This window comes from Thunnus thynnus, chromosome 15, assembly GCF_963924715.1.
Source record: "Thunnus thynnus chromosome 15, fThuThy2.1, whole genome shotgun sequence".
Taxonomy (NCBI): Eukaryota; Metazoa; Chordata; class Actinopteri; order Scombriformes; family Scombridae; genus Thunnus; species Thunnus thynnus.
In genome coordinates this window covers 13,458,351-13,485,088 of record NC_089531.1, presented here as the reverse complement: position 1 = coordinate 13,485,088, position 26,738 = coordinate 13,458,351, and the positions used below count along the sequence as shown (strand labels likewise).

Here is a 26,738-nt window from a genome sequence, read left to right as displayed (position 1 = left end):
TCATATCATTGTGTATTATCAAATGACTGAATGTAAATGAATTCAGCACACATTTCGACACTGCACGTTATTAGAAAACTAGGCCAGTAACTGTTATCTAACGGCCTTGACTATACAATTAGGTTCTCTTTTTTAACCATATCTACAGTATGTATTTTTTTTTAAATGTCCTCAGAGGTGCCCCCTTTTTAATCAAAACTTTTTTTTTGACAAGCGTGTCCTCGTATAACTTAAATAACCTCGCTCCATTCATAAAGAACAGATTTAAAACCGGGCAGATGCCAGAAACTAGCGCAAACAATCAAAAAGGTGTTTCAGGGCTTATCGTTTCAAGTAACACACACTTGTACACCAATAAAAATTGTCGACAGCAGAGGAAAACACACATATATATGCGCTCTCCTCGAAACGATACCAGTGAGCAATCTTGGATACAGATAACAAACTGTGGCGAGTGATAGAGAAAATGTGGGCAGAGATAACAGGAGGATATGTAAATAAAAAAACAGAGTAGGCATATATAAAACACAGGAGAAGGAAAAAAGGGAAAGGAAAGAGATGCCAGGAGATATCTGAGGCTGATACTGCGGGAGAAAAAGGTATATTCCATGGAGGCTAAAGCGGATAGACCACAAATGGACGATAGCAGACTTGTGTTATGTATCCTATGCCTCCGCCTGCTGCCCAGCGTTATTCCTACTGTACTTACAGTACAATAACGCATTATTATCCACTACTGTCGACATCACAGATATGCAACATTTACGCAATCATTTGTACAAAAGCCTCCATCTTTACAGTACCTGTAACTTCACCCCATCAAAAAAAAGTAATCTTGACCAAATGCGTAGGTTATAAAAAGGAGAAAACTTGTTGAAACTGACTCCAGTTTGTTACTTAGCTTAGGCCCTGGAATAAATCCACCCTCATCTTTTGTTGATACCGAACCACATCTTGGACTGTAGGTTTTTGTCTTTACGGGCGGACCGACAGATAGATTGGGGATACCCGGATGAACGGATGGAAGATGGGATAGAAAAAGGGGGTTGAAGCATGGGAGGAGTAAAAAAAAAAATGGAGAAGAAGAAGAAACCCTGCAGTACTTACAGCATTTTCACCTCTCTTTTTCACCTCATTTTAACGACTCGCCGTTCATTTCTGCGCGTTTTATAACTAACAACGTCGCACAATCATTCCTTGAATATGAAACGTGATTGTGCAAATCCACGCATGCGTAAGCAGGAGTGACCAGCCGCCACTGCCGGCTAACTCTAAATCACACACCCCAACATACTAACACACACACACACACACACACACATGCACAGACTCACAGATACACATGACTAATACAGACAGATACAGATACACACAAATGCACACACCCTGCCTCCTTCATGTGCTAGCCTCCCATGTATGGGCCCCCTAAAACTGGGTGCGCTCAGTGATCCCTTTCTAAAGCCCTCATCTAAATGTGAGCAGAGGTAATCCTTCAAGGAGAGGCAAAGAGAACAGAGATAACCCATGATAAAGAGGAGCCGAAGGAGAAAAGAGAGAAAGACAGTGAAAGAGAGAGAGAGAGAGAGAGAGAGGTGGAGCGCGAGATGGGATAGATGAACAGGATGGGGGGATTAGCAACCTAGGGAACACATTTTTCAAACAAGAAAAAAAAAAAAAAAGAGGAGAGTTGAAAAATCAAGTGGGCGATATGAAGGCAAGGCGGGGGAGAGGAGAATGCTTAAAAGAAGAAAAAAAAAAACGAAAGGGAGGATGCATGTATGGAAAAGCAAAAAGGACATGTACATACAGTATACTCACAGATGAATGAGAGGGTGGCCGGAGAAGTGATGAAAAATCATGTCAAAAAACAAAAATCAAAGGCGACCAGAGAGTGCGAGCGTGAGTTTGGAGAGAAGTCCAGTTTCTTGCGATTCTGGAGTTTTGTTTTTTCTCCTTTTTCCCGCGATTTTGCCAATTCCTATCCAGCCGTCCCTCCTTCCTAAGTCTATCCCCTACTGGTCCCCCTTCTTCTCTCTTCCCCCTCCCGTTTTTTCTTGCCAGTGCCGGTACTCTTTCTCCTACCTCTCTCTCTCTCTCTCTCTTTCTCTGTCTTTCTCGCTTTCTCCCGCAGACCATGCTCTCCATTTTCCCCTCATTCTTTTCCTCTGTCCCCTTCATCTGTCCATTCATCGGACACTCTTTTTCCTTTTCTTCACCCTCAGCTCCCACTTCAGAATACAGATTTTTTTAAAAAAAGGGTTTCTTAACAGGAGTTCAAATTGTTTAAAAAAACTGCAGAAGAATAGGAAAAAAAAACTGTTTACAGGAAAAGGACAAGAGGTTTGTGGCATGCAGTCTAACGCAGGGACAATCCACGGCCTGCGTTTTTCAGGGGCGCCACGCATAGTAGGGGTGAAGCGTCTGTGTGGTGTTGCCTCCGTATATGAGGGAATAACCAAAAGGCAAAGAATGGCAGCAAAAGAAAAAGAAGGTAAAAAACCGAGCTCGTTGCGGTCGGTCTCCAGTGAAAGTGGATAGTAAGCGCGCGTGAGGGGAAGGAGTGGGAAGGAGTCCGGGGTGTGTGCATGTGTGTATGTGAAGAGGTGGGAGGGGAGAGAAAGGAGAGCCAGAGAGAAAGAGAGAGAAAGAGAGAGAGAGAGAGAGAGAGAGAGAGAGAGAGAGAGAGACTGGGGAAATATCCAAGAGGGAGGGATAGAGGAGGAGTGTGTCGGTGGGGAGAGGAAAGAGGAGGGGGCAGGAATAGGAATACATTTTTTTTTTTTTTTTTTTTTTTTTTTACACTCACGGTATTCGAATTTTGTGCTTTTCATTTTTTCACCCCTTCAGACCAAGGCTAATACCTTCTCTTTCTGTGAGGAGAAAATAGAGAGGAAGAAAGAAGAAGAGAAAGAGCTACTGTGTGCTTTGTCTCCCGCCCCTGCCGTTCCTTTTCCTGGTTTCCTTTCTGCTCCGTCTCTCCTCTATTCAGCCTATTTTCTGCACGTGCACTTGAACTCTAAATCCTGTCTGCTTTCCCCTCCCCTCTCTCTCCCTCTCTCTCTCTCTAACTGCGCATCTGTGTGTCTCTGCCTCTCTCTCTCTCTCTCGAAATAGTGCTAACAGGCAGGAGAGAGAGCGAGCGGGAGGGAAAAGGAGAGGGCGAGGGGGACAAAAAAGGGGAGAGAGATGTTGAGAGGGGGGGAGGGGAAGAAGCTTAGACGGGCTGACAGAGAGAGCACAGGGCTGCTCTGTGTGTGTGTGTGTGTGTGTGTGTGTGTGCGTATGAACATGTCTGCACATTTGTAAACACACATTCATCTACCTTGGCTTTAGATGCAATGTTTCACACACTGGTGGTAATCCGCATATGATGTTAGCCGACATACAAGAAAAGAAATACATGACTTTTTGGGGGCAAGGGGAAGAAATAATTAAAACTACAGGGATTCACTATATTTTCAGCATTTTATAATGTAAAACTACTACTGCTACTCATAACTAAACAAGTGAAAATTAAGCAATGCTTTGGAGACAAGTTACAATGTAAATAGTTCTGCAAGAAATTATTAGTTTAATTATTTTTTTAATTCATCATTCAGTCAAAAAAAATGTCAAAATTATGATAAAATCCCATCACATGTTACAAAATGCCTTTATAGTCTTAACAATCAAAAATCAAATGGGATTCAAAATGGAGCTACAAAGCAGCAACTCCTCCCATTTGAGAAGCTGTAACTAGGAAATGTTTGGTACTTTTACTTGATAAATGACCAATATAATGAATCAATTATCAAAGTTCTCACAAGTTAATTTTTTGGTGATTTACTAATCAATTAATCAGCTACCAATACTGTAATTGCATCAGCTCTCAAAGCATCTTCCTGTCCGTTTTGTTTTACCTAGCATGCAGTTAAGATATACACACATTGGATTTGGCTCAGTTTATATTTTTAGATCATTTTTTAATGCTAAAAGAAATTTGCTCATCCATTCATCAGGACATTAACAGAAAATTAAAAATGTATTTCTGAAAATGAATCACTTCAGTCAGTTAATCTGGTTAAAATACTCAACATTTGTTGGTCACATCTTTAAAAATGCTTGTTTTCTGTTTTTCACATCGCTATTAAATATATACTTTGGGAGTCTATTTGCTATACATCAGAATTATTCATTCCTTGATCTCTTAAACTTGTAATTGACATTTGATATTATTTTTTACATTATATACTGCAAATGACTGATAATCTACAGACTAAACAACAGTAAAAAAAAACCCAAACCATTAGTTGCAGCTCTTGTAGGATTTAACCTGCATGGCATGTCAGACAGTTGCTTTAGTGCCTTTAAAGCAGAGTCACTAACATAGATACAGTAAACCTGAGAGGTTTTTATATTTACTGCTAGTGCACACATTTTGTGGTTGTGTTGAATTTCAATTTGGTTTAAAGGTTGCCAGCAGACTTTGTGACAGGTAAGCAGAGGATGTGGTATAAATGAAACTGTGGGATAATTCAAGCGTAATTGTTTTTTTACATTCCATTACTTAAACAGATGTGAAGACAGAGGAAAGGCAAGGAGGGTCACGGCAGGTTAAAATCTTTGTAGAAATGTTCTGAATACCTTGTCACCTTGGCTAGGAAGCTTTTTCTGTAGTCTCTCTTAATGCCAGGAATGAAAGCCTTTATTAATAAAATACTGATACTCGCTGCGTATTGCTTTGTCGTCCAAGGGCAGCAGTCACCTTGGCAAAACACAGGCCTGGACACCAGCCTGAATGTTAGATGGCATATTATAAGTGAGGTTACGTTGCCACTGCAGCAAACAGTCACCACATGATGATGAAAGAAAGCGATTACATTTTATGAAAAGTGTGATCTGAGTTCTATCATAATGTACATTCATCTCTGAATTTCTTTTAAGCTATAAATAAGCACATTTTTATAAACCCAGTGTGCAAATCTCTATTCTGCAAATCAAAGCAACATGTTGACTCAGACAGTTAATGCTGCCTGCCGGGTTAAAAGAAAACAACAAAAAACAATAAACTACTAAAGGGTTAACGTTACCAAATCTCCACTGTTTGTCTTCTTTCTCCTCGTCTGCTGCTGACTGCACCACACTTCTTGAAAAGCCTTTTGAGTCTGATAAAACAGAGAAATGGGGCCAGAGATATGAAAAAAACTAACCACAACAACACTACCCTCTGGTGGGTTTCAGCGGGTATCGCTAACACTCAGCATCCAAAGTGAAAAAAAAAAAAATCACACTTTAAACATCAATTTGACACATATGTGAGGCAGATAAACCGCATGGTTAATTAGAAAATAGGAATATTACCGTTAACGTTTGAGTCACTTTAGTTTAAGGGCTGAGTTAAGCAGGAATTTCAAGCTGGCGAGGTTAATTCAGGCTACAGTATCATCCTTCCCAAATGAGGGCAGTCTCCTTCCCTCCCTCCCTGCTCAGCATCCTTGCCTCTGCTGCTTCTCCGCATTAGCCACTGGGACCAAACAAACTCCATCCCAAAGCGCCTGGCTGCCGGCTTTTGCAAAGGTATATGACATATAATATATTTATTATTAATGGATAATATAAGGGGCTGTGTGTACGGGTAACTGCCAGAGCCGTTACAACTCAACTGCTGTCAGTTAGTGTAGCTAGCTGGGTTAGTAGCTAACGTTAGCATAGAGTTCTAACGGCTGCGGCGCGCGGTGCATCTCTGGCTCTAATTAAAGACGCTTTTAATTGTGATTTTTTTTAAGCTCACCTTTGACTTCAACTCGCTTTTCAGATGCCCAGTGTCACGGTGAAAGATGTCAACGAACAGGACTTTGTCAGGGCGCTGTCAGCTTTCCTCAAAAAGTAAGTTAGGCTTAAAAAAAAAAAGAAAAGAAAAAAGAACAGCCTACATACTGCATGACTGGCTGATATCCACCTGTCAATCACACACCATGATGGCGCATGTAAATAACAGTGAGAAAATACAATGTATTTTTATTTAGTTGAAGCTGAAGGTCTTTATTTTCCTCATTTATAATAAGGTGAAGGGGAATTCCATGTTTTTAAGCAGACCTGAGAGACTTTAAAGCAGTGGTGGTTCTCAAAGTGGGGTCACTGAGGGGCCTCCTAGGGGTCACCAGCAAAAAGGGGAGTCATTTATTTTCATATATATGATTATATATTTCTATAATTCCATCTATATGTAACACAGTGACATAATGTGTGACTATTTTGGTCATGGGTTTCATACACTTTCTGTAATAAAACATCTAAAAGCAAGAATTGTATTAGATGGAGTTTCGTGCTCTAGTTTGTCAGTTTAGGGGTCCTTGATGTGAAAAAGTTTGAGAACCACAGCTTTAACAATTCACAATATTTCAAGACTGTCTTAAAACAACAAGCAGACACCCAAATGAACAATGAAATGGTTTTTTTTTTGCCATCATCATTTAGAGCTGCAATGATTAATCAATTAAAGGAGTAGCTGCCATCTGTTAAATTAATTACCAACTATTTTGATAATCCATTCATCATTTTGAATCATTAAAAAAAAAAAGTCAAAATTCTCTGATTTGAGTTTCTCAAATGTGAATATTTTCTGGTTTCTTTAGTCCTTTATGACAGTAAACAGAATATCTTTGGGTTGTGGACTGTTGGACAAAAGGAAATTGGGAAATGGTGATTGACATTTTTCACCATTTTCTTACATTTTATAGAACAAGCAATCGAGAAAATAATCGACAGATTAATTGGTAATGAAAATAAACTTTAGTTGCAGCCCTGTGAAGAGGATCCCTTCATAATGCACTTACAATGCAAACTCTACAGTCTTCCTTTTGTGCAAAAATGTATTTAAAAGTTTATTTGAAGCTGATATGACGCCTCAGCCACCCAAATGAGTCAAATCGAGTAGATATCTTTCAACGTTACAGTCTTTTTAGTGCCACACTAATACTGTAATGCCATATAAAACTCAACAACATGATTGTCTTGAGTTCATGTTTTTCACAATTAATGAATAAATAAGGCATTATGAAATAAATAATTTTATGAATACATACAAACAAATGTATTTTGTCTGAATGTTCACTCATTCTGGCTCTGTTAACATTGCGCCAAAATTGTGAAACAGTTGTTTGCGCAGTAAATTAAGAATTTTATCACAGAAAGTTACAAGTTAGTTATAAGAGACTGTAAAAATGACCATAATGTTCAAGAGGGTCACTGAATTCAACATGTAGATATGGAAACCCAAAATTAAATCAATGAACAAACAAGATATTATGAAATAAATAATTGTAAAATTAAATACAATCAAATGTATCTATTCTTTAACAGAGAGTCACATTGAGAAGAACGGCATTTTTAAATAAAAACAGACTTTGGAAAGAGGGCACATTTATTTTTATTTTATTACTTATTATGAAATAAAAACTGCTGGCTGGAATGAAATAAAAAAAATGACCTGCAAAAACATTGATATTGTGTATTTAAGGGTAATCAGCATATTTTCTAAAATATTGGATTATTTCACAATTTCATGATCATTATTTACATTGTCTGTACTTATTCATATGAGGACGCCTCTCCATGTATTGTCACATGTTGGTTTCAACCATTTCAACAGACATCGGCACTCAAACTGCCTTATTTAAATACATTAATAAATACATATTACGTAACACATATGTTTTGAATAAATCCAATTTCCCCGTGCCATATGTTGTTTTAGGAAACAGTCTAGTCAGTTGATTCATCACATCAACTGATAATTGATTTTTCAGGTCTGGCAAACTGAAAGTCCCAGAATGGGTTGACACCGTGAAGCTTGCCAGGCACAAGGAGCTGGCTCCCTGCGACGACAACTGGTTTTACACCAGAGCAGGTGGGTCATACTGGAAATGTTTCCCATATTATTGAAACAATAATTAATCTATTACAGTCGGCAGAACATAAATTTACAACAATTTTAACAGTTGATAAATCACTAAAAATAATTAAGCAAATGATAAACATGTTAGATTCTGGCTTCTCTATTGTAAGGATTTGCATATTTTTTACTCTCTCAAACTGTTTCCCTTCAGTTTTCTTTTTTACTTTAACTGGTGCTCAGATAAAATAAGCAACTGGAGGACAACATCTTGGACATCTGGCCTTATTTTTTTTTACTTTTTTCCCCCTAAACAATTAGTTGATTAATCAAAACAAATATTTATTCAAATAGTCAGCAATTAAAATAATTGCTACCACCCCAGCTTAGTGAAATGAAACATTTTATCATTTCCTTCATGCCAAAACTATATTGTATTAGTGCACTACAAGTGGGTATCCCGAACATTTCTGTGTCAAAGACCCCCATTTTGATGACAATTAGACTGGACCACTTTTTTAAAATTTGGTCCCAAAAATCCCAGGTGAGGATTTTGTTGTTACATGTGATTTTATACTAAATTGCACAAATGAAAATATGAGTGAAACACATTTTCCTGGAGACCCCTGTATTATCTCAAGGACTCCTGGTGCTCTCTGGACCTTATTTTAACAAGCAGTGTGATATACGATCATACACAAACAGTTGTGTAATCTCTATGAGGTTTTCCCAACCTGCCATAACATATACAATGGACGCATTTGCACGCAGTCCTCTCAGCTGCTGTATGTTATCTACTCAGGCATGGAAACCACACAATAGTATAAGAGGCTGTGGCGGGTGGCGAGGGGTTGTCAAACATTTGATAAGTTGGAATGTGTGATTTCATGTCTGTTGGGTGAGCAAGTCAAGAACATTTCTGATGTTTGATTAAAGGACATATTGCAACATATATACTGTTTGTACGTCTCCACCAGCGTCCACAGCCCGTCACCTGTACCTGCGAGGAGGGGTGGGCGTTGGCTCTATGATCAAGATCTACGGAGGCCGTCAGAGGAATGGCGTTTGCCCGGCCCACTTCAGCGTTGGGTCTAGGAATGTGGCAAGAAAGGTCCTCCAAGCTCTGGAGGGCCTCAAGATGGTGGAGAAGGACCCCAATGGGTATGAGGGAGAGGGAGGGGGGATGCTGATATTGAGACTGTGTTGCCCTGATTTGAATAAGTAATCAATGTTTTATGTTTTAATGTACTTACAGCGGACGCAGACTTACCCCTCAGGGCCAGAGAGACCTGGATAGGATTGCTGGTCAGGTGGGTTATTGATACCATTAGCTACAGTGCATATGTGTTAGCTGATATTAATATTAAACTGATCCTCATAGCCACAAGTGATATTGATGGGATAACGTAGTGCTGCAGGATTCATAAAGTCAGTGAAATGACTCAGCAATTTCTGTTATGCAGCAATATCTATCTCAGGTTTGCTAACTTCAGCCACTGTAAGCTAAATGAACTAAAAATGTCTGTCAGTAAATTATTGGTCATGCCAGACTATTTAAGGCGACTATTCCAGAGTGTATTGAACTGGGCATGGTTGTGTTTTATTGCTTATGACTACAACCTTTTATTTCTAAAAACATGAGTGTGTTATTTCATCTTTAAAAATTTATATAGTGTCACTTTTAAGAGGAACTTAACACCCTGTTTTAGCTTTAAAGACGCTTCCTCCCATATTCAAGAAGTGCTTTATGGGCATGAGTACAAAGCAATAGGTCGCAGATGCTTTTTAGTCTGGAGGACAACATTACTTGATTGAAAAAGACAAAGAGCTAGCAGTGCAGTGACATTACATTACAGACTGTAAATAGACTTAACCAAACAGACTTTTTCCATTTTTTTTAATGAAATGACATATTTGAAATAAAAAGGAAAGTATGCACACATTGATTAGAAGAGTGATTTGCAGCTCCCTCTCTAACCTCTGTACTGACACTGTTTTTTTATATCCTCTACCTTATCAAATGTTTACATAAAGAGGGATGACAAATATATGTATATATTAAAAAACTAAAATTAAATTAGTTAATAAATGTAGATGCTTGCATGCTGGCATTTTCCTGGCATGGTTTGGTCCTATTTATCTCCTGCAAATCAGTACACAGTTATTCTGAGTCATTTTATTTAATGATGAATCAATTTCAAATCATCAAAATGCATCAAAGTTTCACTGAATGGTTTGATCCATCTCGTGTCAGTTATTACCATAAAGACAATGATTAAAACTAAATCTATACTGTAATATTTGCATTTACTGTATTTTCCCTAAATTCTCTGAGTCTGACTGCTTCCCTGTTTCCCATTACTGTACGACTTTAACCTCTGTTTTCTCCGTCTCTGTCTCTCTATCTCTCTGTTTAGGTTGCCTCAGCAAACAAGAAACAGCGAAGTTTACAAAGCGCCATCTGAGGAATGCATGCAAAGAATCCAGACAAGTCAAATGCAGTTATGCCTTACTGCTTATTTACTCGAGTTTGCTTGTCTCCCATATCACTCCAGTGCCCACAGTAACCCCAGTGCAAAGGGCATTTCATAGAGATGCATGTGTACAACAGTAAGTACAAATTCAATACTATACATAGATGTTTTGCCATTTTAGATTTGCCTTTTGCTTGTAATTCGTCGTGAATTTCAAGACAGCAGTGGCCTTAAGATGGGAAAAACACTGAGTGATACACCAGACACAGAAACACTAAGCAGTAATATCAATTAACAGCATGTTAATATTGTTTTGCCAACAACTGTGAACCTTAATACAGAAAAAAATGCATTTGGATGCTTAAGTATGATTTCATTCATTTATCCAACTGTTTGTTGCTTGCAGATTATTGCATAGAGATGTTATTTATGAGATGTATATGAGTGATGAACAATAATACAAAGGTTGTCCCAAATAAACTCTGAGTGTCCGAGTATGGTGGCGTAATGTCTGCTCGCACTTGGATGTATGTGTGACAGCTGTGTGTGTGTGTATTTAGTTGTTGCGCATGACAGCACTGATCCAGCTGTTGTAGCGGCACACTCGGGCATAGACGCTGGGGTGTCCTTTCATGGCGCAGTCATAACCCCAGGACACCACTCCCTGCAGCTGACCATTACACACCAGAGGACCACCAGAGTCTCCCTGCACACACAGACAGAGGAGGAACAACAGTGGTCAGAGTCAGTATATTTTACATTTTATGATCACAGTGAGACAGTCACTCAAAATATAAATATAGATTCATGTATTCCCCCTACAGAACAAATTATCTGATTAGATTTTGGAGCTCCTTCCTCCAATTTTTTATATTAATGAGGGAAAAAAGATCTTAGCATTAGCTTGTTAATAGGCTTTATCACAGCAAACATTTGACTTGTCACAGTGGGAAAAGCTCTGTTTTATTCAAGTCTCCCAGTAAGATATGTAAGTTTGACAATGAGTCAGCATGAACAATACCAAGATCCTCAATGTGAAGCAGCTAAATGGACCTCAGCCATCAATAATTGTATTATTTACATCTGTGCTTTCTCTATTCTAACATGTTAAAATGTGAAAAACGCCTACGCACAAAAATAGGAGGGGTTTATATAGATAAAATGTTTATTTCATGATGTACCACAATATTAATGTATTATTTTATATTACATTTTTTGGGGGGGAAAAAATGAGAAACCTTTTATAGATAAAAATTACTAGATAGATTTTTGTTTAATCCAGTGAATTAAATATCATACCTTCATCCTGTAGGTGCGCATAGATTTACAATCTCAAATCTAAAACTGCCATAGAGCATAAAGTCCTGCTCGTGGATTTGTAACATTGCCCAAAATGACTTCTTGATACACCCAAAGATGTTACTGTGATCGCTACCATCAGCTGTAAATAGTGAGGCAAAATCTCTGAAGGTTGACAAATTTTTTGCGTTTTATGAGTAGAATTGGGTGGTATATCCTTCTCAGAAATATGATCATACTAAAACCACCTATGTGGCATTATAAAACCACTATTTAGACAAATATTTTCTATACAGGTAGTTTACTTAGTGATCACATGAGCATAGCATGCTTATAATTAATATATCATGGCATTCTTAGGTGATTATTGATTAATCAGTTTATTCTTAGTTTGTTACTAAGAGAAATAAAATTATTACTATTTTATATCGATGTATGATTTGCTCTTTTAGCACTCTCCCAGTTTTAGTTTTACCAGACCTCTTTTTCTAACCTGTATAGACTAAATTTCAATCAAGTGAGGTGTAAAGCAGAAAACCATGTTCAGAGGGCGTTTAAGAAGCAAGTATACTTGATGTTTGCTGGATATCACTGAGTCAGACAGTCTGTATACTGCTGGGACAAGATGCACACTCATGCACCACCTGACTCCCTGTGTATTCACAGTGGTTCAGTCCAACTCACTTGGCAGCTGCTGGCTCCTCCGTGCATGAATCCGGAGCAAACCATGTTGTCGGTGAAGAGGTGGGGGTAGGCGTTCCTGCAGATTCTGTCGTCGATGATGGGCTGCCTCAGACACTGCAGCCTGTCGGGGTAGTTGTCTGAGGAGCAAGGAGGAAACAGTATAACATTGAACTTAAATACATGCTGTGTTCAGCTGATGAGCATCAGTGTTAAATGAGTAATGTAGTGATGACTTGATTAATGGATTATTAGTCCATTGACGGTTAATAAATTAATAGTTTAAGTTATTTATCAAGCAAAATTGCAAATGTTTGCACATTCCAGTTTCTCCAATGTACGAAGTTGCTGTTTTCTCTGTTTTTATGTCACTATAAATTGAATACAGTTGGGTTTTGGACTATTGGTCAAACGAAACAAGCAATATAAGGATGTCACATGGGGTCCTTGAAAGTTATGAGGGGCTTTTTTTTTTTTAACAATTTTCTGGTATTTTATGGATTAACAATTAAATGATTAATCTATAAAATAACATATTAATCAATAATACAATAAATCTCTTTCTACTCTGAAATAATCTAAGCAATCTGGAGCTGCAAATCCATATGGTGCGTGCTTGAAATATACTATATACAATAAAAAAACTTAAACTTTTTTCATCAGTAGATATAAACCTTCCTAAAAGCTTCTAAGGAACTTAAGTTGTTTACATGATGTTTAGAGCTTTGGATGCTGATATATGCTGTTGTTTCCTGACACCAAACTGCTCCTGATGATGGTTTTGAAGTAAAACTGAAAGCTTGAGACTAAAACAATACCATCCTTTCTTGGAGTATTTGTTAAATATCAGTGGATCTCTTGTCTTGTATAAAATAAAAACTGCGTTTCTCCTGTGTCGAGTGTGTACTTGTTTTAAGGGAATTTTGTATACTTTATGTTTTGTATGTTTAATGTATTTTGACATTTCAATTCACACATTATAAAGACTCTAATACTTGTTGCAACTATGCCTGAGTCACTGAAAGAAGAGCTAAACATTTCAAACAATGTCCTGCAGTTTGCTTGTTGTGTAAATTACTAAATATTTAATTGTTGGTAGACCAAGGCAGAAGAGGTCATGCTGACTGTCTGGATCTTGATCCCTCTTTTGGTCTCATGCAATACATGTAATTAGACTTAAAGAATAGGTTCATAATTTTTCAAGTGTGTCTTAAAACAACAGTCAGTTGCTGATATGAACACTGAAAGAGGTTGTAATAATTCCTCCTGTGCATACTGGCTGTTAAAAGATCCCTTTCAAACGAATGAATGAATGAATTATGTATGAAAAATACATAAAATCATAGAAAATATGCCCAAGACTCATTCACATCCACAGTGTGGGGTTAGGCTGTTCCACCAAATGAAGCTGGATTTCTTTTTTCAGTAAAGTTTCTGAACTTGTAGAAAATTTGAGACCATTATAACTCTCTCCTCTCTTTCTTCCTCTCAGCTTTCGGGCTCAACTTACTGCCGTTGGCAAACGTGTTGCCCCATCCGGACACCAGGCAGTTCTCGTCGGCCACAGGGCAGCGAGAGGGCAGGGACACAGTCTGGACGTAGCTGTTGAGGGCGGCGGGGCGGCTCAGCTTGATCAGCATGATGTCGTTGTCCAGGTTGTAGCTGTTGTACTGCGGGTGCTTGATCAGCTTGGCAGAGTCAATCCACTGCTCGGTGCCTTCATTCACAGCGATGTTGTGCTCACCAAGACGGACCTGGATACGACTGGTCATGGTAAGAAAGTTAATTTAAAAACACTGCTTTCTTAAAAATGTTGAATTCAACTATCTGTTTGTATGATATGATGATATGATATTTCTACAAAATTATCATATTTATTTAAAGTAAGCCTGCAACATGTGGCCACAAGTGAGAAGATTAAAGCAATCTAGTAGTCAACATCAGCAAACATTTAACTGTAAGTTTATTAAATTTATCAAGGGTGCGTTTTATTTATTGTGAATATTTTTTTTATTTGTAATAGAAAGGTTGTGTAATTTCTGGAGCTGCGATTAATTGATTAGTTGAACAACAGAAAAATTAATCAACAACTATTTCGATAATCGATTAATAACTTTGAGTAATTTTTTAAAGAATAAATGCAAAAGTTCTCTCCCTTCAGCTTCTTAAATATGAACATTTTCTGTTTTATTTAGTCTTAGTTGATAGTAGAATGTTTGTGTTCTGGATAAAAACAAGACATTTTAGGACGTCTTGGGCTTTGGGAAACAACCGTAATCGTAATTTTCTGGCATTTTATAGAACAATCTCCAGATTAATTGATAATGAAAATAATTAGTGGCAGCCCTTGTTGGGTACTATTGAGAGATAAGTGGCCAAAAGCAGCAGTTTAGGGATTTTAAGCTGCCTTTTCTGTTTTAGTTTAATTCCTCAAATTCTAAAAATGTATGTTTACACTCATGTTTCAGTCAGTTATTCAGCAACCAGCAGTTGGTTTCAGTCAAATATTCTGTTGCTACCACAGTAGAAACCACAACAGTCCCCCTATAGCAGTTGCACATGACATGTTACACTGACAAACATTATCGACTCCAAAAATGTCCTTGTTGCCCTCTTATAATTACAGCTATTTTGTGATTGTTTTTGTGACTTGTAATTTAGTTTTTAAATTATACTAGTCGTCTGAGGCTAATGTGTTGCTACCACTGTGAATTTACTGCAAATTTATTCATTTAACCTTCTTGCTTATACTCTAGAGGACTCTGTGTGTTTACTAGATTAATTACTGTGTTGTACTTTCTATGGGGACCAAATGGTGGCCTCTCATTGGTGATACTTTTTTCTCCGTACTTTTTTGAATCTACAGTAGTGTCCTTTCTGTGTGAAGTCATTTTAACATTACCTTTGGTCTAACTTGTTTATGGTATCTCACCATTTTCTGAATGCAATCACCTCAGTTGAATTTTTTGTTATATCCAAGACCGTTTCCTCTGTTTCACAACTGCTTCCAGTAAAGACTTAAAGGCCAACTACTTCAACCTTTATTGGAAATCTGTTTATCTCGTTGCATAGCTGTACTCCTACACACATAGTGAGGCCAGAGGGCCAAAATATATATATATATATATATATATATATATATATATATATATATAATTCCAATCCCAACACAATTTGCAGAGGATATGAAGGTGGCTGTAATGAGAGGTTTGACTATAAAGCGGCCATTCAAAATGTTCCTTCCTGTACTTACGACTTATAGCAGTGAGCGGCAGACACCACCCACAGGCTGGAGATGAGGGAGCCTCCGCAGAAGTGGTAGCCAGCGTTCAGAGACACCTGGTAGGGAACAGAGTGCCTGGGACACTCATACCCTCCGACAATCTTATCATCCTTGGCTGCAGCAACTGCAACGGTATATAAGGGATGGTATGCAATATGGAAAACCTAGAAATACTTAATCTTTGCCTTGAAGGAAAATATACACACAATATGTAGGTGGCTGTAGCAGCTGATATGTTTTTAAAACTGTATGGTTATGGTCGAATTAAAATTACTATATATGACAAGATTTGGTTTATCTCTTACATGCTGCTCCAAGCAAAGCCAGGAATACCAGAGCCTTCATGATGATGCTCATCTGAATGTCAGAGAAAACCCAGACTGTAACTCCTTATATATATCCATCCTGCCCTTTACGTTCCAGAGTTTCTCAAGGTCAGTAAGATAAAAGGTGATACTCTGTTCTGGGAAAGAGCCACATGGCTGAAGGCAACAGCATGACCTTGAGTGGTATAGAAAATAAAGGGATAAAACGCCCTAGGGCACTCCTGATTGAACACTGTTCCTGATTTGACTGTTATGCAACGGCAGTTATGTAATTTTAATCCAGCGCAGCCTATATATGTGCAGATGCAAATTAGGAACATAAACGTCAACATCTTCAGTGAGGAAGACCAGTTTTAGACTCATGAGACGGATGTCACGTTTTCAACAGTGTGAATATTTGTTCAGCAATACAGAAACGTTATTTTAACTGTGGATATATCTGATAGCAGTTTGCAGGTGTCGCTGGTCTCAACTCAGCAGGCTGCAGGAACAGGTTTAACAGAAATCCATAGAAAACCTGATAAGACTGTTCCAAAAATGCAGAACAAATACGAGCACACATCTGTAAAGATATATCAAATAATGTCCAGAATGTTTTTATCTCCTGAAGGGCAATGATATCATATAGTACACCAAAAAAACAATGGACGTATGGTTCCAATTTTTGTTTTATGTTTATATTTTGATCTATCTAATTGATAATTGATCTATATGTGTAGCATCAGAATGACCAACCTACAGTAACTTAAGATAACCCTCCTTAGACAACCAGGCTGACCAGACCTTCCGTCATCACAAATTTTACATATTTATAATGTACTGCATGGACATTCACTTAAGAAGCACAAGTGATATTTTCATTTATTTAATTTACTGTAATATTTACTGAATGCTAAACATATTGATTGAGAAAAAAAAAGGAAAGGAAATTTGGAACATGTCAAATTTTTATTGGAACATAAATTAAAAAAAAAAAAAAAAAGGTAGGTAAAAAAATATTTAACAGGTTTAGAAATTCTTTATACAACTATATACAGGCACAGATCCATTGTGAGCCGATAAAGTAACAAAGCTTTAGCATGTCAAATTCAATAATCCTAAAAAAACAAAAAAAAAAAACAGCCCAAAACATACATCAACGGCATTCAGGACTTGAGTTGAGACCAAGTCAAACCATAACCTAAACACTAGGATCGTATCTACGTCCGTTACGAGGGTGTGGTTGCACACAGGAGCAACTGAGCACAAAACACACAAAACAACAAAGAAAAAAAAAAAAACAGTGGCTACCTATTCTTATGAAATAATTGCAGGCATAATATGTCAGAGTATTGGTGTTATTCATTTGACCATCAAGATGTAATGATTTGCACTTTTTATATGATTGAACAAGAAAATGAGAAAACAGCTTTTCACCAAATGTGTTGTGTAATTAAATTAAATCTTGCTTCATAATGCCTTGAGGTAGTACACCTGTGAGACAAAAACAAAACAAAACAAAACAAAAAAAAAAACAAGAGGCGGAAGAGGGTGCAAAACAACTGCAAGAAAAAATTAACTTAGGATCAGCTTCAGTTCTGTTACTCAGCCTTCACTTACAAATAGAAAGTTAAAAGCTCAAACACATTTATTTCCATCAGCTTCTTGAATATACATTTATTGTTCAAATATACAAAAAAATGCAAAAAAGAAAAAAAAGGCTTATAAGGGACTGTGCAGAGCATCATCACTATATTCACTGTGAACTCTGCAACAAGGAACTCTCCCTTATAGACCTTTAAACACACAAACATACACAAATAAACAAACAACAGACTGTAATTGCCAGATAAAAGCGTTTAGTTCACAGCATCTCTGCCGTTTAGAAATAAAAACTGACTGAATGTGTGTGGGGGGGGAGAGGGAGGGAAAAGGTTTTGGGTGACTATATTAAAACTACCTCTTGGGGTAAATGTCACCAGCACCTTTATAAAAAGTAAGAACAGGAAAATATCAGAATCCCTGCTCACAAAAACCTGTGGTATCCAGTGGTGTTAAAATGTAGCTGCACTACAATGTACAAGAGGCGTCTTGAGTGTTTAATTTGTGCCGATATATAAAATTTGTCCTGTTTGCTGCATACAGAGAAGGTTTGTGTCAAAGTAAGGTGCTGAACAAATTCTCCTCGTCCTTCTCTGGGACCTTTTATTTACAAAGACACTCTGTCACCAGCAGAATAATAATAATAATAAGTAATTACTGCAATCTGCTTATTTTAGTTTGCACCATTTGAAGCTGGTAATTGTTGTGTAGTCCCAGTTCCAGCAGAGGCTTTAAAAACCAAAAGTGTGTGTGGTGGTATATGAGATGTCTTAAAACAGTACACAAATCCAAAAAAAAAAAAAAAAAAAGGTGCAGTTTCGTTAATTAAACCGCACTCGGTAACAGAGCAACAATCCAGCAGTCTGAAATAACATAAATAGTCTTCATCCCGAGATTTGACTTATGGCTCTAATCTGGTTTCTGTGACTGTTAACAGCAGTTCAGAGGACAGAAATGAAAACAAAATGCACGCTGCCCTCGACCAGTCAATAAATTATGATTCCAACAAACTTTCAGTAGATCAGGTCTGTATGTGTCAGCAACCACAAAAACACACACACACACACACGCAGCGGTCGCCTTTATAATTTCATTCAACTCCTGAATTCAAGTGCGTCGAACACGATGGCTATCGGTAGTGGTGGTGTGTGCGCGAGGAATTAATTCAGGAAGCGACGGCAGCGTCTCGTCCCGCAGTTGCAGTGCAGCTTGCTGTTCTCGTCCTCGATGGGGAACTTGTAGTCATAGGTCAGCTCCTCGCCGCGGTAGATCTTCCTCAGGGCGAAGATGACGATGTGCTTGCGGCCGTCCACGTTGATGACGCGGGAGTAGCAGTTGGGCTCGCAAGAGTGGTTGATGAAACGGGCCGCGTTGCCTTGCATGGTCGCGTCCACCACGTCGAAGTCGTCGATGCGGAACATGTAGCATCCGATGCCCTGACGGAGAAGATTTGAACAACACGGTGAGTCACTGCTTTCACATTTCAAGCACATTCAGTAGCTCAACTACAACTTGTGTTGGTTTGTTTTTTGCCAGAAACGAGCCGAATCACTGTTAGGTCAGTTTCTTTTTTTTTTTTTTGTATATTTGCCCTTTTTTCCTCCTTCCAAACTTCTTTAGAAACAAACTGGCATGTCAAGCTTCAAATTAGATTTTAGATAAATATAAAATGAAAGGAAAAAGAATATACAGTTATTCACATTTTAACAGATAAGCTCAAAGGCGACCAGAAACAGCTGAAGAAGGCTTTCAACAGGAATGAAAATGTTAAATAATGAGGTAGACTTTCTGGCTGTCATGATGATGACTTCTGAGAACAGTAATGTATATTATGTTTACTAACTTTGCTGTCATAATATTTCTCCCGCTTATCAGTCAGGACGGCGCGAATGACAGTGCCGGCGTACTCGATCACCATTTCCCCGGCGTCGATGTTCCTCTTGCAGAAAAGGCCTCGCCCATGAATTTGAGATCTAAGAGGATTACAGAACAGGAAATGGGTAAATTTATGAGTGTAAAAAAGTTAATAAAACATCTCACTTCTATATATTTTTTGTTTTCCATTACCTGTAAACGCCTACTGCTTCTTTGGAGATTTTCTCCAAGTGTCTGAATCTCATCGCCATGGGAAGCTCGCTGCTGGTGGCTCGCCTGTTAGAGTTAGACAAAAGAAAAGATAATGTTAGCATGGACTTGACATCTGCTAAATTATTTCCTTTTAGAAACCTTAGATCAATGTATTGTGTGGTGTGCAGGGGGTTAAAATACTTTAATGCCCTAACCTGGAAGATTTCAGTGGGAATTCATCCTCCTCTTCATCAAAGGGGCCTACGATATCCGGAAGATCTCTGTGCTGTGATGCCAGGAAGTTGAACATATCAAAAGTTGCTTTCCTAATTAGAGGGAAAAAAATACAATTAATTTAAATTCTATTTCATTGATGCTTAAAGGTTTTTAAAAACCGTAAGAGTTGTAATCAAAATTAACGCGACTGTACCGTGAATAGACTTCACTACGAGCGCAGCCGCTTGGGTTGAGGGGAAGTTCTTCCTCAATGTCGTCACAGCGGTGGAAGCGGAAGCGGTGGCGCTTGCAGTTCGCAGCACCCTGCAGCTGCTCCAGCAGGAAGATGACAGCGTCATGGACGACACCGAGCACCCGCGGGCCCCTCATCCCACCAAGAGGCAGCTGCTTCAGATGGAAGCCCGCCCGAGCCTCGAGGACACCTTCGATCACTGCACGCCAAGCAACTGAGGGGAGGAAAGAGACAGGCACGGTGAGAGAGCTCCACAATTTTAAACATTTAGTTGATCTTCTTGATTGTTGTGTTTTCACTAAGAAATACAGAGTCCCAAAGAGTGACTTAAACACAAAAAGCACCTCAGACTCAGCATGTTTAACATGTTCAGAGCACATGATAGAATAATAAAGGATTATTAATTTGTAAATATATAGTCAGTGTTTTAACGTTAACTCTTCATATAAGTCATTTTTGGACAAATAAATGTCTGTAAAACAGTAATGTTAGTAGCATAATGCAAACAAGTGAAATAGCGGCTCCTACCCTCTATACTGTTAGCCTTGACACTGAAGCCGTCGTCGCTGGTGATTTCAAAGCGCAGGTGAGGCTGGTTCATGTACGTCCTCTTCTTGTGTCTTGGTACATGCATATCATCGTCTGAGCTAAAACCTGTAGAATTTAAGTAGTTTTTACTGAAAAATTGTGTATACCAAGTGCACTTATCTTTAATTAAACAACTATATAATAATGTAGAATTTGACAAGCAAAATTAAGATGTCGTCTAAAAAAAACAAAACAAACAGTACAAATGGTTTAAATAACAGTCTCTGAGAAGCTTTTGTAAATTTTTTATAATGACAGATTTGATGAGAAGAAAATGTGAAAAAATAAGAGTTTTCTGTTCAGTGACAAACCTGAATATGGGCCCCATTCAGAGAGGTCTCCATGGCGAGCACTGACCCACATGTGTGTTTTACCTTGAATGTAACTGTTGGTTTGTGGGCATGAGGGTGGAGACTCCGCCTGAGAATGCCTGAGCAGGAAGGAAGAACAAATACATATACATAAATATTAATGTGAGTGCTACAGCACCTCGGAGGTAAAATACGTTTTTATTTTAGACATGTCCAAATTGAGAATGGTACATTTTCAGTTACTGGCAGGTACTAACAATACCACTACATATAAACTCAGATTTGTCTTCTTTAAGAGATCATATGAATTTTCTTTATCTCTATTCTGTGTCTCCTGTGAACACCATGCATGTCCAAAACATCAACTTTTCATGAGCTTGGAAAAAACGTCTTATTTTTAGTTTTGTGAAAATGCATTTTTCAGGTAATCCAATGAGTTTTTAAATAGTTTATTTGGCTTAAGAAGTAGCAGAATCTTCTAGACCAATTAAGGAACATGTAATCCTAAATCTGAAAATTTTAAATCATCAAAATTGGAGATAAATGGTTTTATGTTTTTAAAAATGCACTAGTAACCATACTCCACCATGCTACTTTTTGACATAATAATAAGGCACATAAATAAGAGTTAAGATGAGCTAACCTGGAGTGTGCAGGAGGTGGTGGAGCAGTAATCCTCAGCAGCTCTGGCTCAGGCTCAGACATTTTCTCCTGGTCAAGATCAAGAACATCCTTCATTGTTGGAGCTTTAATTCTCACACCACTCGATCTGTAGGAAGAAAACAAGACACTGTAAACATTTTGGTGACTTAAACTGATGCCAGAGACAAAATATGCCTTACAAACTAAAGTGCTGCTGCTGTTAAAATCATAAGGATTGCCAAAGTTTATATATTAACACATCAATATTAAAACACCCTTCCTTCCTCTTCGGGCTTTGTTGGTATTGCAGTGCAGTGGTTTACAGGACTCCCCTGCCTCTCTAGCAGTACTTACTCCTCAGTCTGTTTGCTGGGTTGGTGCACATCTTAAAAATACATGAGATGTGCAGCTAGACGAGAAAGTCTGCAACATTACACACACCAATAGATAGACTGGCTGAGTAAACGTACCAAGAATGTTAGCGATGACAATGGACAGGTGAACTTTTTATGTTTTGTTAAGGTTTAAAATTATGCAAGACAGTACGAAAGATAAAAGTAATGTCCTGGAGAAAATTCAAAAACGTAAGTGTAGTTTATCATATTACAGCCAAACCAATAACGAGAATAATCATTAGTAGCTCTCAAAATGGTTAATCCCAGGTAGTAACCTACATAGGAATTGCAGTTATTTTTAGGCCATGTACACCTGCACCTTTGCTAGTTTGTGTAGTTGTATAATTTCTTGTAAACCATTGTGGGAGGAAAAAAATCTTTTTTTTGGAATAAGACTCAAATAATTGAATACCTGGAATCATTAACTTCATCCAGCTCACTCGAGGGATCCCTCAAGAAGTCCATCTTGGATTTCTTCCTGGATGGCCTTTCAGAGACTGACGACACTCTCTTGACGCGCACCTGCGAGCGTGATGAAGCAGATGTTGGCTGCAGGCTGCCGACCGGCACACTGAGGACACCACTGGGGGACTCTGAATGTGCGACTGTTGACTGATCTGGGCTTTCCTTGTCCTGAAGTAGGGATGATCTTCGATGTCTGGCCTTTGGCTGTCGGGCGCTACTGAGGATGTTGGGTTTCGTCTTTGGTGCATCGCGGTGGGTAGCCATTGCTCTGTCGATGATAGCTTGAGCCGTGGTTTCTTCAATGTTGGAAAAAGTTGCTTCAGGAACACTCTGCACATTGACAGTAGTTGAGGAAGTGGGAGTGCCGCTGCGTTTCACAGGCACCACTCTGACAATGATTTTTCTCTCGGATGTTGCCGTGTGGTTACCAGCAGAAGGGACGTTTGTGGCCGAGTCGCTGGTGCGAGGCCTTACTATCACACGAGGGACGGAGCGCTGTAAGGCGTTACCACTGTGGAGAATCTTGGCAATCTGGCTTATTTTATTGTAGGTAGGTGAATCTGTACTGAGTGACTGATAAGTGTTTGATACCGGGTCTTTGATCAGGATCTGACCTTGACGGTTGACCAGCAGAACCTGATGGGCAGGAGCTGGGGGCGGGGCTGTGTTAGCGGCTGCGGCCTGACTCTGAACCACCACCTGCTGCTGACTTCCAAGTCTCGAACTGTCCAAGCGGATGGCGATGGGTTTGCCCCGTGCGGCGGCAGGTTGAACAGGTACAGCGTTCAAACCATTGATCACAAGGGGGGAGGTGGCTGTGTGTGGAATTGCACAAAAAGTGGAAGCAGCAGCGGAAACAGACGCATTATTTACAGTCTCTGTCGTTCGTGCTGGCAACAACAATTTGAGTTTGTGCTGCTGTTGAAGACACGGTTTAGGCGACACACGTTTGAGGTTCGATGCGGGACGTTTTTGCTTCATAACGATGGTTTTCATCTGCGCTGTGGGAGATTTTTTGGTTTTAGGTTCTGGAGAGTAGTCCGGGTCATTCAAGTCATCTTTATAACCTTCTACTGAGTCAGCTGATGAACAAGTGTCCTCTTTATCTTCGACTTTTTTGTTATTCGGGTACACTAAAGCGCCATCTTCAGCAGAAACAAAATGTCCTGTAGACGAATCCAAAAACACCTCGTTTTGAGATGTTGGCATTTCAGAGCTCATCAGAACCTCTTCTTCTTGAAGTGACATGTCATTGTTTGAGTCAAAGGCTTCAAAAACAGCAGATGGCGATGAATTTTCCTGAAACTCTTCCTCAATTGTACCTTGTTCAACTGTTGACTTTGGCACAGTGTAAATAGATTCCAGCCTCTTTAGAGCAACTGTCAGCTGTTTAGTAGGTGTATTATGGTTGGTATGAATTATAGACTCTTCACTTTCTGTTTCTTGTGCCTCATCATCAATCTCCTCGCTTTCATCACTCTCTGACCCGCCGTCCGCCCCGTCTAACTGTGAGATTGACTGTGCTGACGGCAGAGCTGAGGTGTCTGAGCTGCTAGCTGCCTCACAGACCACCGTACGTGAAAATTTAAAATAATGGCTAGAGTCTTCACCTTCAGAGTCTTTCTCCTGAATATCCTCCTGCATTTCCACATCTTGCACTACACCTTCCACCTCCCCCCGCCCACCCTGTGCTCCGCAGTGAAGTACCACATTCTCAGTGAGCAATGTCTCATCAAACTCAAGCTTGGCATTCAGCATGGAGGCCACTGCTACCTCCGTGTCAGTGTCAAACACGGTGTAGGGCAGTTCCTGGGACATCAAGTGGGCTACTTCCTCCTCAAGGTTATCAGGTGCTAGTGAGATCCCATTGGTCGTGGCCACTGCTGCATCTTCTGCCTCAGATGATGCTAGGAAGTCTTGGGGAACCTCAGCAGAGAATGGAGTGGTTATTTTAAAGTTTTGCCTCCCTCTAGGGGAGTGAGTGATGGCTCCTTGTCGAGGTGAAAGCCCTGCAGAGATGCTGGAGTTAGATCTAGGTGGGGAGCTCCAGACTGGTGATGCTGAGTTTTGCCGTGACAGAGGAGGCGAGGCTGATCCCAAGTTTGACGATCTTGGAGGGGAACTGAACAGAGCGCACCTGGAGTGGATGGTACCACCAGAGCGGAGCGTCATTGATACAGATGGGTCGCTGTCAGTCGGGGAGGAGCTGCGGCGGCTCCTTGATGACAGCCTCCGAGGCCGACGGGTGTCCTCCAGGTCCCGCAATGTGAGAATGTGACGTGATTTGGGAAGGGTGGACCCTAAAAAGCATCACATAACAAAGAGTGAGACAAAGGCAACAATTTCTCAGGTTCAAGAATATGCTAAGATGCGACACATTAAACTATTTACCTGGTGATGGTAGAGGTCGAGAGGATCCTCCTGCTGGTCTCCTGGTCTGTGTGTAGCCACCAGGACTTTTGGAACCAGGTATATTGTGCTGTTTAGAGTTGGGTGACGGGGTAGTGGACTTAACTGGGCTGGATGAAGCACTTAAACATTCTGGGGACTCCACATCTGGCAAAGAAGAAAATGTGTAAAATATAAAGTTATTAACATTTCTGAATGCTTAAATAAGTGAACAACAGTCAGAGAGACATATAAAAAAGAGTGACATGTAACTGCTTGCTCACCTCTGTGGTGGTTGGGACTGTGGACTATGGTGTGATTCTCTTCTTGGTCCCACCTTGGATCTTGTTCCTCACCAGGGAGAGGTGTGCTCGCTTCTGTCACCTTACAGGTATACTTACAGCGCCTGCGGGGATCCACTGTGCTCCAGTACAAACGAGAACATCTAGATAATAAAGGGAAGGCGATGTCAATGTATTTTAAAGTATTTTATTTTAAATTCGACAAATAAACCTGAATGACAATTTTAAACAAGTAGAACATAAGACTTACGTACAATAAAAAAAGAGAAAACATGACAGATGGTAATTATCTCCATGACTGGTGCAGCCAGTAAACATTCACTTACTGATATCCAACAGGATATAACATCCTCCCATTTGACGAGAGTTCTGTTAACACTCCAAGTTTCTGAATCTGCAGGGAGCCTGGAAAAGTAAGGACAGATTGTGGGTTTCAGCACACTGGGTAGAGTCTGATATAAAGCAGATATTTCATCTCCTCATGACGACACATAACCTGCATTACAGAGTCAAGTAGCTCCCAGATATTCTTACCAATGGTCATGTTTATGGATTCTGGCTCAAGGCCTGTGAGGAACTTTCTCCTGAGATTGATCCCTTCGAAGTCCACGTATACCCGCCGAGGGACTTCAAACCCTTTCCCAGACACCATCTGAAAGGGTTCAGTAAAGCATAAATTAACACTACACAGAAAAACCAGCAGGTGTGAGAAATCCATGTGGAAACTGAATGAGAAATTAATTTACCTCTGAACTATAATTTATAACCATAATTAAACTCAAAAGTAAAGAGAAGCTAGAGGGAAAACTGTGTCCACACCTTTGCACTAACAAGGTCCCTGTGCTTGTAGCAGTACATCTTCCTGTCCTGCTGGAACACGCAGTTTTGGGCTCGAGCACACATGAAGTGGAAATTACTCTGGCAGGTGGCAAGACAGCAGCCCACAGTGGCTCCAGACTGCCCACAACGATCACAACGCTGGAGAATGAAGGACAAAAAACAGTCATATTAATTAACTTTGATTTATATCGTAATCCTTGTTTGACATCCTACAACACTTCCAGCTGTAACAAATTATAATGTAGATCAACTTAACGTGATTACTATCTCTACTATCTGCTTCATAATAATGACTTCACTGCTTTCCTTACCAGGTGGCGCCCCCTTGAGACTGCACTGTGCACTTGCAGAAGAGCACTATTCTCTTCATAAACCTCTGCAGACCAAAGGCAGCAGTTAACATGAGCCCATTCATTCTGTCCCAAGTACAACAGCCGTCCTGCATCCTATCGAGATAAAAAAAAACACCAAACAATTATTCAGTTAATGGGCAGTTGATTGAAGGCATTTTTATATTATAAGAAAACATTTAGTCAAACTAGAACATGAGAACAGTTGTAGCGTCTGCAGACATAATTCATTCTGTTTCTGTATTCAAGTATTTGACTTTTAATCTGAAATGCAGTGAGAACACATTAAGGCAGTTGAACTAACACTAGGAGCTGAGTCTCCACATTGTTGGCACAGTGCACACTGCCTCGCATCCTCAGTCTTGGTGGTTTCCAGATCACTCGTTACACCTGTGAGGGAGATA

The 26,738-nt window shown here is 39.4% G+C and overlaps 3 protein-coding genes and 2 long non-coding RNA genes across 10 annotated transcripts in view; 2 read left to right on the top strand and 3 right to left on the bottom strand.

Moving 5' to 3' along the window:
• LOC137198790 (uncharacterized) overlaps nt 1–5,860 on the bottom strand; it is a 28,374-nt gene extending 22,514 nt beyond the window's left edge. For both annotated transcript variants that reach the window (XR_010931678.1, XR_010931677.1), the window contains exons 1-2: nt 5,771–5,860; nt 5,070–5,144 (exon numbers count right to left, since the gene is read on the bottom strand). This is a non-coding gene — a long non-coding RNA (uncharacterized lncRNA). The remainder of the gene's footprint in view (nt 1–5,069; nt 5,145–5,770) is intronic.
• LOC137198788 (small ribosomal subunit protein eS19) lies at nt 5,351–13,909 on the top strand. 2 transcript variants are annotated; one of them, XM_067612743.1, is made up of 8 exons: nt 5,351–5,556; nt 5,795–5,865; nt 7,788–7,888; nt 8,851–9,034; nt 9,129–9,183; nt 10,291–10,483; nt 10,908–11,091; nt 13,820–13,909. In XM_067612743.1, exons 2-6 carry the CDS (start codon nt 5,795–5,797, stop codon nt 10,336–10,338), a joined length of 459 nt encoding a protein of 152 aa, XP_067468844.1. In that variant the 5' UTR covers nt 5,351–5,556; the 3' UTR covers nt 10,339–10,483; nt 10,908–11,091; nt 13,820–13,909. The 2 variants fall into 2 exon arrangements, with proteins under 2 accessions (XP_067468844.1, XP_067468843.1); XM_067612742.1 differs by having other exon boundaries at nt 10,291–11,091.
• On the bottom strand, nt 10,904–16,507 carry LOC137198787 (trypsin-like). Its single transcript, XM_067612741.1, has 5 exons — nt 15,916–16,507; nt 15,581–15,734; nt 13,838–14,091; nt 12,331–12,467; nt 10,904–11,053 (listed from the first exon to the last, which is right to left on the bottom strand). Exons 1-5 carry the CDS (start codon nt 15,965–15,967, stop codon nt 10,904–10,906), a joined length of 747 nt encoding a protein of 248 aa, XP_067468842.1. The 5' UTR covers nt 15,968–16,507.
• LOC137198791 (uncharacterized) lies at nt 13,968–15,896 on the top strand. Its single transcript, XR_010931679.1, has 2 exons — nt 13,968–14,100; nt 15,590–15,896. It is a non-coding gene; the product is annotated as an uncharacterized lncRNA (long non-coding RNA).
• A 791-nt stretch (nt 16,508–17,298) lies between the features above and the next one.
• Nucleotides 17,299–26,738, bottom strand: part of kmt2ba (lysine (K)-specific methyltransferase 2Ba) — a 30,647-nt gene continuing 21,207 nt past the window's right edge. For 3 of the 4 annotated variants that reach the window (XM_067612733.1, XM_067612737.1, XM_067612735.1), the window contains exons 21-36: nt 26,639–26,724; nt 26,296–26,430; nt 25,964–26,122; nt 25,679–25,796; nt 25,471–25,549; nt 25,127–25,287; nt 24,846–25,010; nt 22,402–24,754; nt 21,596–21,721; nt 20,953–21,071; nt 20,582–20,707; nt 20,015–20,267; nt 19,800–19,910; nt 19,585–19,668; nt 19,361–19,490; nt 17,299–18,953 (exon numbers count right to left, since the gene is read on the bottom strand). In XM_067612733.1, the coding sequence (XP_067468834.1) occupies nt 18,678–18,953; nt 19,361–19,490; nt 19,585–19,668; nt 19,800–19,910; nt 20,015–20,267; nt 20,582–20,707; nt 20,953–21,071; nt 21,596–21,721; nt 22,402–24,754; nt 24,846–25,010; nt 25,127–25,287; nt 25,471–25,549; nt 25,679–25,796; nt 25,964–26,122; nt 26,296–26,430; nt 26,639–26,724 (4,481 nt within the window). In that variant the 3' untranslated portion in view covers nt 17,299–18,677. The remainder of the gene's footprint in view (nt 18,954–19,360; nt 19,491–19,584; nt 19,669–19,799; nt 19,911–20,014; nt 20,268–20,581; nt 20,708–20,952; nt 21,072–21,595; nt 21,722–22,401; nt 24,755–24,845; nt 25,011–25,126; nt 25,288–25,470; nt 25,550–25,678; nt 25,797–25,963; nt 26,123–26,295; nt 26,431–26,638; nt 26,725–26,738) is intronic. The other variant, XM_067612736.1, reaches the window with a different exon arrangement.